The sequence below is a fragment of the Miniopterus natalensis genome, chromosome 5, assembly GCF_054644295.1.
Source record: "Miniopterus natalensis isolate mMinNat1 chromosome 5, mMinNat1.hap1, whole genome shotgun sequence".
In the NCBI taxonomy this organism is placed as follows: Eukaryota; Metazoa; Chordata; class Mammalia; order Chiroptera; family Miniopteridae; genus Miniopterus; species Miniopterus natalensis.
In genome coordinates, this window is record NC_142085.1 from 80,210,056 (window position 1) to 80,227,238 (window position 17,183).

The 17,183-nt window shown below is 39.7% G+C and overlaps 1 protein-coding gene across 1 annotated transcript in view; it reads left to right on the top strand.

The window, feature by feature from the left end:
- ADGB (androglobin) overlaps positions 1 to 17,183 on the top strand; it is a 101,204-nt gene that overhangs the window by 59,129 nt on the left and 24,892 nt on the right. Inside the window, exons 20-27 of the mRNA XM_087817778.1 lie at positions 1,506 to 1,673; positions 4,898 to 5,033; positions 5,660 to 5,785; positions 6,937 to 7,030; positions 9,609 to 9,743; positions 10,261 to 10,414; positions 13,096 to 13,283; positions 16,021 to 16,205. Coding sequence (XP_087673904.1) covers positions 1,506 to 1,673; positions 4,898 to 5,033; positions 5,660 to 5,785; positions 6,937 to 7,030; positions 9,609 to 9,743; positions 10,261 to 10,414; positions 13,096 to 13,283; positions 16,021 to 16,205 — 1,186 coding nt within the window. The remainder of the gene's footprint in view (positions 1 to 1,505; positions 1,674 to 4,897; positions 5,034 to 5,659; positions 5,786 to 6,936; positions 7,031 to 9,608; positions 9,744 to 10,260; positions 10,415 to 13,095; positions 13,284 to 16,020; positions 16,206 to 17,183) is intronic.

Sequence of the window (17,183 nt, forward strand, 5' to 3'; positions counted from 1 at the left end):
GCTTTTCATGGGCTTCTCCCCCCAGCTGGGAATCGGTGCCATCAGGCACACCTGCCGGCCACTCCTCCACGGCTCTGCAGGAAACCACGGAGCAGCGATTGCACCATGGTGCCCACTAGGAAAAGGCAGAAATGGATGTTACAAAGTTTTCCTCCGACCCCCACTCTCTTCAGGCTGCCTCCAAGCAACTCTGGTCTGGGCACCAATCAAGATAACAGGCAAAGTCCTCAGGGTTCTCTCCTTTTTTATTCCAAACTACAGACCTACTGCAATCTGCCATCCAATTCTTTGTTTCCCCAGTTTTACTGAAGTATAATTGACAAATAAAACTGTAAGATATTTAAAGTGTACATCGTGGTGATCTGATGTACATTTACATTTTAAAGGATACCCCCATGTAGTTAATTAACACATCCATCAACTCACATATTTTTTTGGTGACAACATTTAAGTTCGACTCTCAGCACATTCCGGTGATACAGTGCAGTGTGATCAGCTGTAGGCACCACGTATTACATTAGGTCACCTTCCAGCCTCCAGCTGAACGGTTGTGCCCTTGCCGACCTCTCCCTGTTCCCCCACCCCAGCCCCTGGCAATCACTTCTCTACTGTCTGTTTCTGTGAGTTTGACTGCTGCTTATTTTTTGTGGTTCCACACAAAAGTGATACCATGAAGTAGTAGTTGTCTTTCTCTGACGTATTTCACTTAGCACAATGTCCTCAAGGTCTGTTCGTGTTGTCACAATTCCAGGATTTTCTTCTCTCACGTGGCTGAATAATACCCTATCCTTTGAGAGTGTGTGCGTGCGTGTGTGTGTGTGCGCACGTGTGAATCTCACCTCTGTTTTATCCAGTCGTCCTCTGATGGACACCTAGGTTGTTTCCATATCCTGGTGATTGTGAATAGAGCTGCAGTGACCGGGGGAGTGCAGCTGTGTCTTCAACAGCCTGTTTTTGTTTCCTTTGGTTGTATACAAAGACATGGGCCTGCTAGATCCCAGGGCAGTTCTGTCTTTAACTTTCTGAGGAGCCTCCATTCCCTTGCCCACATCCCTATCTCCCTGCTTTTATTGTTTCCTCCTAGGTGACAGCAGGAGGGACCCAGGCTAGTTCACCCTCCTGTCCTTTCTATCTTTGCTGCTCTCTCCCTGAACTCTTCTCTGCCCATCTGTCCTCAAACCCCACGCAGTTTTTGTGAGACTGATCCCTAGACGTTCTTCAGAACTTGGTCTGGATATGAATACCGTAGAGAGATTTCCCCCGGCCCCCGTATCAGGTAGGTAGTCTCCCTACTTGTCCCCACTATGGCGGGGATCACGTTCCTTGTTTTATATCCGAGACGACGACGCCCAGCTGATGGCCTTGATGAAATGAGCTCTCCATAAGTAACTGCTGAGTCAGCGTGCAACAGAGATTTAATATAGTCACGGAAAGGAAATTTTTGTAAACCGAATTGCACTGCAGGAAATGCAAGCGAGGCTGTCTGCGATGCTTTGTCTTCACAGGAGAGCTTCCGATTCACAGAGCAGTCTCTCACGATTTTCAAGGCCATCGGAAACGTGATCACTAACTTCAAAGATAAGGCTAAGCTCCCTGTGGCTCTGAAGGACCTGCAGGCAGCCCTCTACCCTGTGCCCCTGCACAGCAAGGAGCTGACGGCCCAGCACTACAGGGTGAGCGCGCCCACGCCCACGCTTACACAGAGGGACCCCCAGGGGGCCTGGCAAATATTACGGAGGGAGACAGCACTTTGGGAAAGTGACTTTGGGAAGCAGAGGTGATGGGAGTAGGCAGGATGAGATGGGAAGGAGGGAAATATGTGTGAAAGGATGAAGTATTGGCTGCTGTGGGCTGCTGGGGCTGAATTGTCCAGGGGACCCTGATAAACTGCAGGACATCCCTCAGAAGGGTCCTGCTAAAGGATGGGAGGTTGTGACACATCAGCCAACCCTTTTCCCACTGGCAGATGGCTGCTCCCAGGGGCGTTAACTTCCCCACAGTTACAACTTCTGCTGGGGCTGAGGAGCATTCTGGCTTCACAAAGAGCCTGGAGAGAGTGAAACAGAGACTTTGTGATAGCACCATTCATCACACAGAGTGAACCCTAAATTCACTCAGTACTGGGGATGGTTGACTGAGTTGACTAATTGGTTCTAACCAAAAGAAAAATAAACTTCTCCTGTATTTATGACAAAAGGTCATTTTTGCAACTTGGAGCTAGGTGCCCCACAAAGTTAGGCTGTGACCCTCCTCAGACCCTGGGAAATGGCGGAATCATCTCTCAGATGATTACTTTTTAAAAAAACTTATCTTTATTGTTGAAAGTATTACAGATGTCCCCTTCCCTCCCCCCGTCATTGACTCCCTCCACCCTGCTCCCACTCCCTCCCCAGGCCTTCACCACACGATTGCCTGTGTCCCCAGGTTATGCATATAGGCCTATAAATTCTTTGTTTAATCTCTTCCAGCCCTCCCCCCCAGAAGGATTACTTTTCAAAGAGATGGTTCCCAGGTCCTTGAAAAGATAGTTCTGGATCTTAAAGCTGGCAAGGACATATTTAGCTTTTTTTAAAGATTTACATACATTTCAAAGAGAGAGAAAGAACTTAAAATTAGTGAGTTTTCTAAAGGAAATGCTCTAAGAAAAGGGAAGATAGGAGGTCATCAAGCACTGTCCTCTTTCTTAATTGCGGTGTCTTACCCTTTACCACAGAGGTGATGTCTCAGCATATCCAGCCCTCTGGACGCCTAAAATCTCCACTAATGTGGTAAATCCATGAATCTCTATAGGGTTTAATCCCTACTCTCTAGCACACGTGTGTCTTATCAGGAATTCAGAGTACTGGCCACTTTCTGCCCGCAGAAAGAGTTCACAGAGTCATCAACATTCATGCATCGGCCAGAGTGATGTACTATGTAGAATGTCAAGGACAAGGTGATCAAGGACTCTGAACACTCCACTGTAACAGAGTAAAAGGATTAACATGCTTATGTATTGATTTTTAAAATTTTTACCTTAAATGTTGAAATATTTAGGGCCTTTTTAGTATGTCACAGAAAACATCAAGAAGCTGGATGCGTTGATCTATTATAAGTATACGGGGACGTTTCTTTTACAGCTAAGGACAGGAGGGACTCAGTGAGTAACTTCAAAGAGGGAACAGAAGATCCTTAGAAGTTTGTTTTTGTGTTTTTTTTCCCTATTTATAGCCAAGTCTTCTGTACTTCTAAGTAGAGCCATGGAAAATATGGCTCCTAAGTTTTACACACTTTTCCCATATAAGGTCATTTTAGAATGTCTTGGTCCTAATTTTATATTATTGGCCAAAGTGACAATGATTTGCTCGGCTTGGGTTGACTGCTTGCTCTCAGGCTTGTCTACTACTGCCAGTTGCTGGGGCAGGTACATATGCAGGCTATGAGACTAGGTGTCTGTTTTCATACATGAGGGGAAGGCTGATGGGTTGTCAGAAAATGTGGATGAAGCAGGAACTGTGATAGTTATTTGCCTTTGAAGGGACCTGTACTTCACCAATATTCCAAGATGCACATTTCTTTTCAGACATTTACATCAGAATGAGATCAGAGTGTGTCCTGTAATTGGTGGTTCCATATCACTGCTGCTGGCCAGGTGACCTCCAAACTCTCTGTGCATGTGTGGACTTGTTATAAGGTTTCATATTGCCACTGCTTCAAAAGAAATATGTGTATTTATGTGTATCATTTGACAAAAGCCTTCTGGGCAGAGAATTAAGTAGAGACTGAAAAAATCATGAAGGGAGAGAGATTTTTCTCAGACCAAAATGGGTCCCTCAGGGCTCAAACAACAAAAAGAGAGGGAAAGGTGTGACTGGCAAAAAGGTCACCTCAAATGGTACCCCAGGAGCTCTGCATGACCCACCCAGCACATCACTTCCTGTGGCCCGGTAAGTAGCTGAAAGGAGCCAGCAGAAATATGTTGTGGCTTCATTGTCATTCTCAGTGGCTCGACTGGGTAAATGGAGTCCCTCAGCATTTCAGGATAAAAACCATGAGCAAACATTGGAAGGAGGAATATGTTTTTGCTGTGGTCTAAAAACCTTCCCTCGGTCCTCTTTGGCAAGATCAAAAATGAGCCAGCACCAAAGCTTTTTGAAAGGGGGTCAGTGGCTTCAGAAAACCCCAGGGGCAAAAGTAGAACCTTCTTTAGGCAATGGTGCATCTTCAAAGTCTTTGAAAACATAAAGGCCAAATTATATGGGAAAAACAAATGCTGAATATTTTCAAAAATTGATTTGCAGAAGTAGGAGTACGAATCCAAGTTTTTGGAGCCCTTAACCAATTTAAGTGGCTTGCTTTATTTTTTTCATGTGCGTTTAGGTTTGATACATGATGAAAAACGGTGCCTAAGTCTAAAAGAGCTTTTTCAATAAGAAGTAAATACTCATAGACAGTAAGAAAATGATAAAAATTCTAAGTAGTCTATTTTTTAAGAAAATGATAAAAATTCTAAGTAGTCTATTTTCTTTCTTGTAGCACATAAAATAATAGTATGTCATACAACGCACGGCATCTTAGAATCAATAAAATATGGTATTAACTTGTTTAAGTTCAAGGACCATATTTTTTTATCTTATGCTGTATCTTTTCAACCAGTTTAATGTTATAGTTTGATCTAGGGTGCGTTGTAAACACTGTCATAGTGATAACATTTAATTAAATTAGAAATAGTCAAATGATAATTTTGGTTTCTTACTGGGTGAGTGAGTCTTTGAAGAGTCTTCTTTTAGATTGTGTATATATCTGAGAAATACATTTAAAAAATTTGTAGAGTATCTAAAGTTTTTTAGACCTCTGTGACCAGGTAATGGTATTTTACTGGCTTAAAAAATACAATAACTGTTGTTGTTTTCTGTAGGTTTTTTGCACTTCCTTATGGCGTTTAATGAAAAAAGCTCAACTAACAAAAGCTCCTTCAAACTTTAAATTTGCATTCCATGCTTTAGTTTTCGACTTCGAAACTCTCGACTCCCCCTTGGAAGAGGCTTCTTTAGGTACCGATTAATTTTAGATATTTATTTGACAAAGGAATTCCTGGGCGTATGTAAGAGAAACGATTTGAGAGAAGTGCAGCCGAGGTGTTTGTGGGTGAGGGACTAGAACAGGTTCGTGCCCACAGCTGTCGAGTTCAGGCTGTGCTCTGGGGAACCCCCAGGATCCCGAGGTGCTTGTGTGTGCCCCTCACTCCACACACACCCAGGATCGCCCTGGCTCGCTTGTCCCTGACCTTCAACGGCCTGCAGCTCACTGATATGTGCAGCATGACTGGGGGAAGTGTGGGAAGCTTTTCTGATCCAAGTGACGCTTCTTTCCTCCTCTCCCAATACTCTACTGTCTTTCCACCCTTTACCATTTTCCTTTAATTTTGAGAGAAACTTCTTGCTCCTTTCACAGAAGAAGCAATAGTATTTCACTAAGGTGTCAGTATTTAGCGTGTTACCTTCTCCAGGACCTTTGCTTTCTAAGAAAGGACCACGTACAGAGGACAGTGTTCAATATAATGACAAATCTATAGGCTGTGGCACTCTATACGTCAGACGGCTTCAGTAGTTAAAGGCACTGAAGATAGGGGAAGGGGTTAAATATAACTTTCAGTGCAATGTCTGCTTTTCTCTTCCAGGGGAATGGGTGGATGTGAAATACTGTGTGCCAGTGAATGATCAAGAAGCAGTGGCGGCAGCGATTAAAATTCAGGCCGTGTGGCGGGGGAATTACGTCAGAATGCTTATGAGAGCCAGGACACCGGGTACAATTTTTCAGTCATTTATAAAATGAACTTGCCTCTATGCAAATGAATATTTGTGTATTAATGGAAAAATATATTAGAGTCATCTTTCTTTATGGATAAGCTATTTTTAATTCTATAAATATTGAAATTCCTTGAGGTCAAGGTGCATGGTCAGTACATTCACTCTCTCGTTCCCAGAATTTGGCACACTGCCTGGCACAAAGTAAGCACACAACAAATATTTGCAGAAAGAATGAATGGATTAACGAGAGAATGAAGGAAGCAGTGAACAAATGAACGGATTGAGAGAATGAAAGTGTGAATGAATGAAGGAGAGAATGAATGAGTGGACGGATGAAAGAAAGAATGAATGAACTGAATGAAGAGGCTTCCATGTAGGCCCACAGTGACATACATTTAGAAGGCATAAATTTCATTTTAAGTGTATTAGTATATATATTAAATCAAGTATATTTGTTCATATAAGATAAACTATTTTGTGTAAAGGTTTAACAGCCTGTTACAGTAAAATACTCCAGAGTCAAAAATTATATCTAATTATTTTCATTCTGCAATTTTTGCCTACATTTTCATAGGGAAAGCCTTGCCTCCAGTACAATTCTTTGAGTATACTGAAACATTTTGTTGTAAGAAATGTCTCTATTGAAAGATTAATGAGAATCATCAAAATGTCTCTGGTATTAAACTTGATGCATTTACTATGGGTTTGCATTTTTCTTGCCAAATCATTCACTCTTAAGCTCTTTGTGGATTAGTCTTTAGGTTGAACTTCAGTGGAATCCTATTAGCCACCGGCTTTTTTTTAGAAAAATTGGATGGATTATTTTTTCTGACATAAGATCTTTCATAAGGAATTTTTGATGTGATAAAAAGATCTAATGTAAACTCACTAATGAGTATTTCAGTTAGATCAAAGAACATTTTATTATATTTGAACTAAAAATAGACACAGCAGAAAATGGTGAGCAACACTCTCAACTAGAGTGATATACTTTGTAGTTTAAACATGATTTTGCTGCTAATAAAGCCTGTGACTTTGATCCCACCTGACTCATGAGTTTCAGCTTCTTCTGTGAAAGGAAGGATTTGACCACAATAATCTTTCAGGCAACTTACAGGTTTTACGTTGTTATTTTTGTTATTTTTAGACACAAAGGAAAATGCCAGTGTTGCAGATACTCTTCAAAAAGTTTGGACTATACTGGAAATTAATATAGAACAGTACGCAGTTTCTCTCTTAAGGTAAAGCAATATAATGATATTTCTTTTTTTGCTTTAAATTATTTTTTTTAATTATAGTTGACATATGATATTATACTAGTTTCAGGTGTACGACATGGTGATTAGACATTTCTATAACTTATGAAATGATCACCCAGATAAGTCCAGTACCCATCTAACCCCATTCACAGGTATTACACTACCATTGACTGTCTTCCCTTTGCTGTACTTGACATCCCCATGATTGGCCTGTAACAACCAATTTGTACTTCTTCATACTTTCCTCTTTTTCACCCATCCCTCCAAACCATCAGTTTGTTCTCTGTATCTATGGGTTTGTTTCTGTTTTGCCTGTTTGCTCATTTTGTGGTTGGTTTGTTTTTTTAGATTCCACATATAGGTGACATCATGGGGTATTTGTCTTTCTCTGTCTGACTTACTGTTGCAGTATCTTGGTGGCCTTCAAGTTTCAGTTCAAATGCTACCAGTGACTAGTTTCCCCTGATCACTCATCTAGAAACTCTCCAGTGCTTCTGAACAGCCACAGTATTTTATCTGAAACGTTTCTCTGGTACTTGCTACTTCTTGCTGTGCTAACTGAACTTTTCTAAAATGCTCAGCAGAAACCTGTGAGAGTTTCTTGAAGTCTTATGGTACTGAGGGGGTTTGGAGGGATGGGTGAAAAAGAGGGAAGTATGAAGTACAAATTGGTTGTTGTAGAATAGTCCTGGGGATGTAAGTACAGCAAAGGCTAGAGTGGAGGACCCCCCAGGGGAGGAACTCCAGTAAACAAGTTGTCAGTTGAAATCTCTGGAGGGCAATGCTCTAGAAACAGGGACAAATCAGAAGTAGGTTGAACCTTGGGAAAACTGCATTCTAGTCACAAACCAGGTCCAAGACAGGGTATTTCGAACAAAAGTCAGAGAAAATTATATATGGACTAAGCAGACAAAATCTCTAAATGTAACTATTATGAAAATACCCAAGTAAAGAAAGACTAAAGAAAGGAAAATAGATTAAAAATATAGATTAATAAAGCACAGTCAAATGGAAGTCACATGAGTAAAAATTTTAACGATCAAAATTTAAAACTTCTAATGGGTTTAACAGCAGGTTTGGCAGAATAGAAGAGGTTAGTGAACTGGGAGAGAGGTACGTCATTACTGCTATTGTCTGACATTCCAGCTTTATTAACTTTTGCTCCAGAACCCCTGTTTTCTAATTTGCTTTAGAGTCTAATTGTATGGATGTGTGCAGAGAGCACACATCTTAGGATGCAAAGTTAAAACAAAATATTTCAAGCTTGTCAGTGATACCTCTCTGGGTCATATGAGATACCCCATATGGTCAATCAAGACTTTGGTGGTCCCCGTATTCATTAGAATTTCCTGAGGTGTATGAAAAAGGGTAGAAACTGTGCCAGGAACAGTGATTAGGCCGTCCCCCAGATGGTCGACGGTGGCGTTCCGCATTGCCAGACCACCAAATTATAGCTCCTCGTTAGGGGGATCAGGGTATCTGTCATCCAAACTGGGCCACTCTTACAGACAGAGGGAACAGTCTTCATAATTATGCCAGGACTGTGAGCATAAACCAGGCTGCCTCAGGCAAACTAGGACATATGGTCATTCTTAGTTCTTGTGACTACTTTAAAAGGCTTAAAACCCTTCCAAGTGTAAACCTATCAATTTCCTCTCACCACCAAAGACACGATCGGATGGACATATGAATACTGTCCTCCATGAGAATCCCCACGGCTCTACTTCCCACTGACAGTACAATTAAGCCATCTGGAAGCCCAGAGCACCTGGAGCTCTGTCTAGACTTCTTGTAGGGAACCATTCTCTATGGTCATTATGGCTCCCATCCCAGCTGATACCAGAGACATTATATATAAAAGACCCTAGATTCCTGGTGCTAGATCCAGTTCCTGGCAGAGTGGGAAGAATGGGACCTGGAGAATTCCTCAGACCGCCTTCATTATGTTCTGGGATATGCCACAGCCTTCCAGGGGGCAAACAGAGACACTTCAGCCCATAATTCTTTAATCAGCTGCACCCGCCACTCTGTCACGCAACAGAAATCATGTAAGAGGGAAACTCTGCACTCTTCCCTTGGTCAAGGCCTTAGTTTTTGTTTTTAAATCTATTTTTCCAAATCCATTCCTCACTTTAAACTCAGTATTAGTACGGATTTCTCTATATTAACACCGGAACTCTCTTGGCTATTGCACAGTTTAATGGCTAGTTTGACTGCTTCTAGTTTTTCTACCCATATAGCTTGAACTTTGGTACTGATTTTCCATCTATAAACACGATTACTCCCTCAATCACGAATTAGGTCCTCCCTTGACAAAGAACTTCAGATAACTTTGGGCACCTTTGAGAAAGACATCTTTCATGGTTGACCTGGAGTGGTCTTCCCCACCTTGGTGCCATGCCCCGAGAGCCCCACAGCTCCGCTTTCATCAAGGACTCAGTGCAGCCAACAATGGATTGTAATAGTTTATGCTAATTTTGCCAATTTCTTCTTTTGTAAGTAGAATTTATTTTAAAAATTGCTTTTGCCATTGGTACTTAAATTATTTTCACATTTCTAGACTAATGTTTAAAAGCAAGTGCAAGTCTATTGAATCTTATCCATGCTATCAAGATGAAGAAACTAAGATTGCTTTTGCTGACTATACTGTAACTTACCCAGACCAGCCACCAAATAGTTGGTTTATAGTATTCAGGTAAGGCTCTCATAAATTGGTAAGCGATGTCTCCCTTAAATGGTATCAATATTGATATGTATAGAGTTTTATCATGATAGTAGTAAATGTATTGCTTTCACAACTTAAAACTTCTTCTAAACCAGCTATGGTAAATGAGATAGTATAGGAGCGTTCATCCATGATTTCTTAAACAAAATATGAAAAATGAGAATTAATTATTAGAACACATTTATGAGTATGATAACCAAAATATAATAAATTGGTATGCTTGTAGTATAGAAAGAAATCACTTAATTTCTAAGCAAAAGTATACTAAGTAAAAGTGACAAATTACTTAACAAATCGGATTTCCTAAGATGTTTGCATTTATATGACCAAATAATGTGTTCATTATAACTTGTAAAGGAAAACAGTAGGTGTCCCTTGTAGTTACTTGGAACTTTAAATTTATGTTTTTATTTTTTAGCATCAAATCTAATTTCAAACTTTCTTTACTATTCATGTCAAGGAAAAGTTCATGCTTTTGTAATTACAGAGAAATATTTTTGGTTCATCAAGATATGGTTTTGGTTCCCAAAATATATACTACACTTCCGGTCTGTATGCTCCACGTTGTTAACAATGACACAATGGAACAAGTGCCAAAGTTATTCCAAAGAGTGGTGCCTTATCTTTATGCCAAGAATAAGGTAGGTGTGAAATTCATTCTCCCCATTGATAGAATGGCCATGAGAAGCCTGCACTTTGTAGAGGTTTCAGGGGGCAATAGAACAGAGATGCCTTCAATCTACTTAACAGAGCAGTAAGGTCATGATCTTGTTTGGTAGAAGTTCCATTATGACAGCAGGAGGTAATTAATGTGAGTGCTAGAACATTCACCTCTCAGCCCTCTTTTTTCTTCTCTCCAGAGAAAATAAGAAAAAGAAAGCAATGGAAATTCTCATTATTGAAATCATAAAGTCACACAAACCCTTAAAATGGAAATGGAGCTAAAGAGCGCATTTAGTCCTGTCCCTGAATCAAATCAGCTGGTTGTCTCAATTTCCCACTAGGTCTTTCTCCTATTCCTAAATATTTCAGGCGACTGTGATTACACAGCCACCCAGCATCCACCACCCCGTCTTTCTTAGGGCTACAGATTCGTGCCAAGGAAAGGAGCACTTGGCACCTTACTCCTGCTTAGTGACAGACCCCGACGTTCACCAAAATCATGTTGCCTCTCTATTTGAATCTCATCTTTGTGTTTTTGCTCATTTCCTCTGAGAGGGAAGCATGACAGAAAGAGTGTACACATGTACTGGTAGCCAGGTGATCTATTTTAGCTGTGATCTTCCACTTTTTAGCTGGATGGCTTTGAACTGCCTTTTTCTCTTTGAGCTGTGGTTGTAATTGGCTTCTGAGGTTCATATGAGTCTATAATTCTTTGCATTTGTTTGTAGAAATTAAGACACATCTATCTAATAAGTACTGATTTATAGGAGAAATAAAAAGTTTAATGACTCCATAAAAAATCTAATAGCTCCTTTGAGTTGTTTTAGAGGTTTTTAAAATAAGACTTTTTTGGGGGGAGGAGCAATTTTAGGTTTACAGCAAAACTGAGACCTAGATTTCCTTCTAAATAGAAAAATTTATTTTATTTGTCATTGGAAATAATAATCACAAAGATTAATATGGAAAAGATGATTTCACTCAAGGGGAGGCTCTATCAGGATCATAGATGTCATCAAATTCTAGAAATGAGCTCTCTGTTTTACTAGATAAGTAAACTTATATTAGCCATTGATGCTTACCTTTGGTAGGGACCATTAGGGTCGAACCAAAAAAGAATCTGATACTTACCTACATCTATCGTTTATCATACTTTGTGTGTTCGGGTTGTTTTGGTTTTTGTTTATTAACTCCAGTGAAGATCTCCCTTCAGAGGCTAAGTGTGAATTTGGGGCGAGGGGCATGTGGGGGGTTCTAAATGATGCATTTTCAGTAAAATGTTCTAGATTTTAAAAACAAAAGAGGGTTAAACAGTTTCATTCAGAGTTGTTTGTTGTGTTTTCTCATATTTCAAAAACCGTGACCGAGAATACACATTTATGAAGTTTCTCAGTATGCAGTATTCTATTATGTTACTCTTCTTACTCGAGAGTCTTAAAATCATTTAGAATAAGCCCGGTGCTCTCCTAAAATCCCATCACTGGTTTAGCTTTAGATTTTCACTTACCAATATCTATCCTCTTATTTTACAACTCTTCTTTTTCCTCTCAAAGCTATTCTGAGTCTAGACAAACACAAAGTAAGAGTCCTGTGATTTTGTTTTGCTTCCTTAATGCGTTAGTACCCAAGTTCAAATGATAATGAAAACAGCAGTAAGTCTTTGCTTTACAAGTGGCAGATAAAAATATTTTTGTAAACCTGATTTGTCTTCCTTTTTTCCTTGCTCTAAACATATCAGAAGGTCTTGATTGGTGTTGCAGTTCTCAACTCATTATGACTTCTACTTAATATTCCTAGACACTTACTGCAATGTTATGAATTTATTCTACCTTGTGTATGCCTAATTTTTGTTTCTGGAAATCTAAACACATCGGAGAGCTTCCTCACATCCGGTAGCAACTGGAATACAAATCTCTCTCTTTCTTTCTTATTAGAAGTGTCTAGAATTGCAAACTCAGAATTACTTTGAGCTCTTGCGTCTCATTAGGATATTATGCTTCTTTGTATTTCGTTATCATCTTATCATCTCTTCCTTCACTGATGCCTTGGCCAGATATCCAATTATGCTGAACCCAGCTATTGCCCGTTATGGCGTTACCAGTGTCCCCTGTTCCTTAGTTGCTTTTTTCCTCCAATCTAAAGAGCTCGTCTCCAGACACACCTCTGGATTTCGTGGAACCAGATCTGCTGTGGATTTGACAGCTTTGCCTGCCAATTGTCATCCCAAAGGAACTACATTTCCATAGTCTCTGCTGCTCTTCTTGTATTTAGAAAGACGATCCTGAGAAGACAGGGATATCAAGTAGGAAGCCCTGGGGCTGGTCCAGGATGACGCTATGATAAAAACCTACCTTAGCAATCATTAAAACAATTAGAAGAAAATACAGTATTTATTACTGCCGGTAAGCACTTTATTGTATAGCTAGGGAACCACACACATCAAAGTGTTAAGAGCTATTCATTTTCTCTGAAAACATGTAAGATGGCTCTTTCTAAGAGGGATTTCAAGAAATAATGCTCCTGATTTGATGCTAATCAAAGATCTTGGGATCTTTATGTATATTAACATAATGAAGTGGTTTAGTACTGAAAAAACACATTTATACATTGAAGAGACTAGCGACACTGTGACTTAGTTCTGTGCAATTCTTTTTTCTTATAGAAAGGATACACATTTGTGGCTGAAGCATACACTGCTGACACATATGTGTTAGCCTCACGATGGAAACTGCGTCTCATTGGTTCTTACAACCCTCTGCCGAGCCTCTCTCGAGATTTTCCATGCAGCACCTTTATCATAAAAGAAATCCGGGATTACTATATACCCAACGACAAGAAAATTTTATTCAGGTATAAGTATGTGACAGAAAGGAAAATGTATTCTTCTTAAAGCAGTATTTTTACATTTTCATTTATTAATATCATTAAAAATAATAAATTCTGTAGCAAAATTCTGAGTCACATGGAATTTCAGTTTTTACACTCTCAGAAACAATGCATTTAGAGAATAATTTGATTACGCAGATGTTATACAGGATATCGAGCCTACATGGTTGCATACAATGGTAATGATACCAGCTCAGTGTCACTTGCCTTTTGTGAAACAGCCTTCATAACGCTCTTCCCTCTTAGCGCTTCCTCCTGGACCTGCTGCTTCCTGGGCTGGTGGGTTTCCCCTTAGCTGCCAGCTAAGCTCCTTTCTATGCTCATCTGTGTGCTTCCCAGGGCAGCCTCCCTGCTCCACTCGGTCCCGAAGCAGTTCTCTGATTCCCACGCAGACTTGCCTCCCACCCCCGGGCCCCCTCTCCGCCCACCCCGGGCCCCCTCTCCGCCCACCCCCGGCCCCCCTCTCCCCTGTCAGCATCCCTCCGCTGCTTCAGAGCCGCCTTGTATTTTGTCTGAGACGCCGTTTTCTTGACTTCATGACTCCACTGTAGGCCCCCTTTTCACTCTCTCTGCTCCTTTCTTCCTTTCTCTACCAGAGTGGTTACCTTTCTGACACACGCTTTAAGATGTGCCTTCCTTCTTTAAAACCTTGGACTCTGAGTGAAGAGTAAAATCCAAACCCCGTGGCATGATGTTTAACACTCTTGCCCGGCCACCCGCACATGGTGCACTCTCTGATGAGCTAAGAACCATCTCCCAGCACATATGCCATGTGATTTGCTTTGCCCGTGCCTTTCTGTTGTCTTGAGATAGCCTGGTTTTATTTTTATTATTTTTTAAAAATCTTATCACTTTTAATGATGAATTTCCACAGTAAAATCCTCTGTGCTTAAACTTCCAAATACAATTAGTTTGTCCTGGACATTTCCTACAGACAGCCCTTTCTTCTTTCTGAAACTAGGACATATCAAATTTTAGCTGGTTAATTTCACTTCGGCCTCTATAAAATCAACATCTATTGAAGGCAGAAATCATGTCTCATCAATAGAGGAACTAGCATGGTGCCTGATGCTTAATTAGCTTTCATTAAATATCTGTTGCTACTAAATAAGTTGTTAGACTACTTACCAACTCTTTTTTTCTATGCAGAAAACTTGGAAAATATATAAATATAATATTAAAGAAATAAAAGTAACCCATAATCAAACAACCTAGAAACAAACAGTATTAGTATTCTGTTGTATTTTTATATTGTTTTTTCTCGTCACAGTTTAGCATTATTAAAATCATGGCATAAAGTTTTGTAATCTGACCTTTTTACTTAGCATTATGGTATGAGCAGATTCCAGTGCCATTAAGACATTTCTGAACTATTTTTCATGATTGCCTGGTAATCGTTCATATGGCTATATGGTAATTTCCTTGGTTATTGGTTTTTCCTCATTATTACAAATTTTTCTATAGTATTAATAGAGATGTGATGGCATATTTTATTGTAATTATTAAATTTCTGATTATTACCTAAGATTTATTATATTAAAGAGATTATATTCTTTAAAAGCTTTATACATATTGGTAAATTGATTTTCAAAATGAAAATCTAAGTCTTTTTGACAATAATAAGCCAAGATGATTTATTGTAATCTAGCTGATTTTTCCCTATAATTCTTATTTTAAGCTTTTTCCCTTTAAAAAACATAATATGTTTTTATAATGAAAAATAAAATTAAGCTGCAGAGCTTTATACACAGTATATCTCAAGAGTGTTTTTTTATGTTTATGTTTGTTTAAGTATTTTATATGTAGGTAGAAGTTTAGAGAAAATACTGAAAGAAAACAGGAAACGGGCAATCTGAGGGGTGAAGGATTCTCTTTAATCTGTCTGCTTCTTGTCATATATTGGCACATTGCCTGTTAGAAAGAAAGCAAGAAAAAGAAGGAAAGAAAAGAGGGAACACTGACAAAGAGTTGTGATAAAATATTTCAGTTGCTATGGTAAGAAGCCATTCTAGGACATAGCAGGATCACTAGTACACTAGGAGGTGATCTCTAACCTAATGCTTAAGTTGCTCCTAGAAGTTGGTCCTAAGGCTGTCAGGCTGAGTTGGGGGAGGCGCAGAGGGAACTGCTTGACTAGCATTTGTGGAAGTTCATAAATTAAAAAGCAAATGACCTTTTCAGGGAACTAAAGACATTCATTTTGTTTGCCAAGTGAAGTTCCAGGGCGCCATGGCAGGCGGTAAGGCTGCAGAGGCTGGCTGAGGCCTGTCCTGAAGGGCTTCCTAAGGCAAGAGATTTAGATGTTACCGTAGAGGCAATGAGACGCTTTGAGGGATTTAAAGAAAAACATTAACTGACGTGTGCTAAAGCATTATGCCTGCAAAGCATGAATTGAAAAAACTTTAAATATAATTTCTAAGAACAGAAAAAAAACCACCTTAGACCCATGTGATTGTGAAATAATATTTAATCATAAAAGGTTTAATGATAATAGAGGTCCTAGACTTTTTTTTTTTTTTAAACCATAGCTTATTGGGAATTTTGCCAAAGTGTACAATAGCCCTGGTATTTCCAGGATTTTAGTCAGTTTTGCAAAGTGGTTTTACTTTTAGTTTACCATATTAGCAAATTGTAGTTTCCTTTGCTGATTTGAGGGACAGACCAATATAGTTGCCTGTGAACTTGAATGTTTTCTTTATAGATATTCAGTGAGAGCTGCTTTACCATATCCTGTTACGATTCAAGTGCGCACGTCCAAGCCAGATGTATTCGTCAAGTTACAGATCCTAGAGAATGAAGAAGCTATCGTGAGCTCCACTGGGAAAGGCCAAGCTATAATTCCAGTGTTTAACTTCTTGGGAAATGAAAAAACTCTGAGCTCCCAGTGTAAGTGTGGCTTTTAAAAATTGGTTATTTTTATTTTCCTTTTTATTTATTTTCTTGTATTAAAAAACTTTTAATGTTGGCATTATTGCAGTTGTCTCCCTTTTTGTCATTGTAGCCCAGGGACATTCCTTCCCACAGGCAATAAGAATTTGGAAGAGCAGAGAACTGAAAAGACACCACACTGATGGCACGACTAGCACACAAGTGTAGTGCTTTAGAACCATGGGTGTGGAACATGCACTATATTAGATTAGTGAGGCTGAGCTTGGGTAAAATTGCGAATTAAGCAGGTTGTTTTTTATTATGATGATGTCTCCTTTTCTCCCACCATTGGCCCTTCGTCCCTGAATACCCCTGGATCATTTTCAGCACTCAGTTCAGATCACTAGTGTGCAGTTTATCATTCAGGTCTGCTTGTGCAGCCTTCAGAATCTCCAGTAGTTGTTTGCCAGACACTGTTAGGCCTCTGTACCAGTGAAGTTTAGAATTCAGTTAATGACTCCAGTGGAATCCTGTGCATGCTCCTGAGCTCCTTTGCTGCTCAGATGCCTCCTCTCTGCTATCCTACCTTACAAATTTTAGTTGTCTCCAAAGCTCCAAACTCCAGTTTTTGTTTCCTGGGCATAGCAACACTGCTGCTTCCCTGTGCCACAGTTCAGAAGGTTCTCACAAGCAGAAGCCTGGGGAAGTAAAGAGACCACCTTATATGTTTCCCTTTCCCAAGGATCACAGTCCTGGGCTGTCTATTGCCCAGCAACTTCAAACAGTTGCTCCATAGATTTTGTCCAATTCTATCATTTTTATCATATGAAAATAATCCAATGCCCATTATTCCATCATGGCTGAAACTGAAATAGCTCCGTGTTCTTCACTTATGTTCCTTTGATATACATTTAATGAATTAACAGATAGCATTCAGCACATGTGTATTTTTATCCCTCCCAGTGGTACCCAGCGTTAGTTACCAAATAATGAATG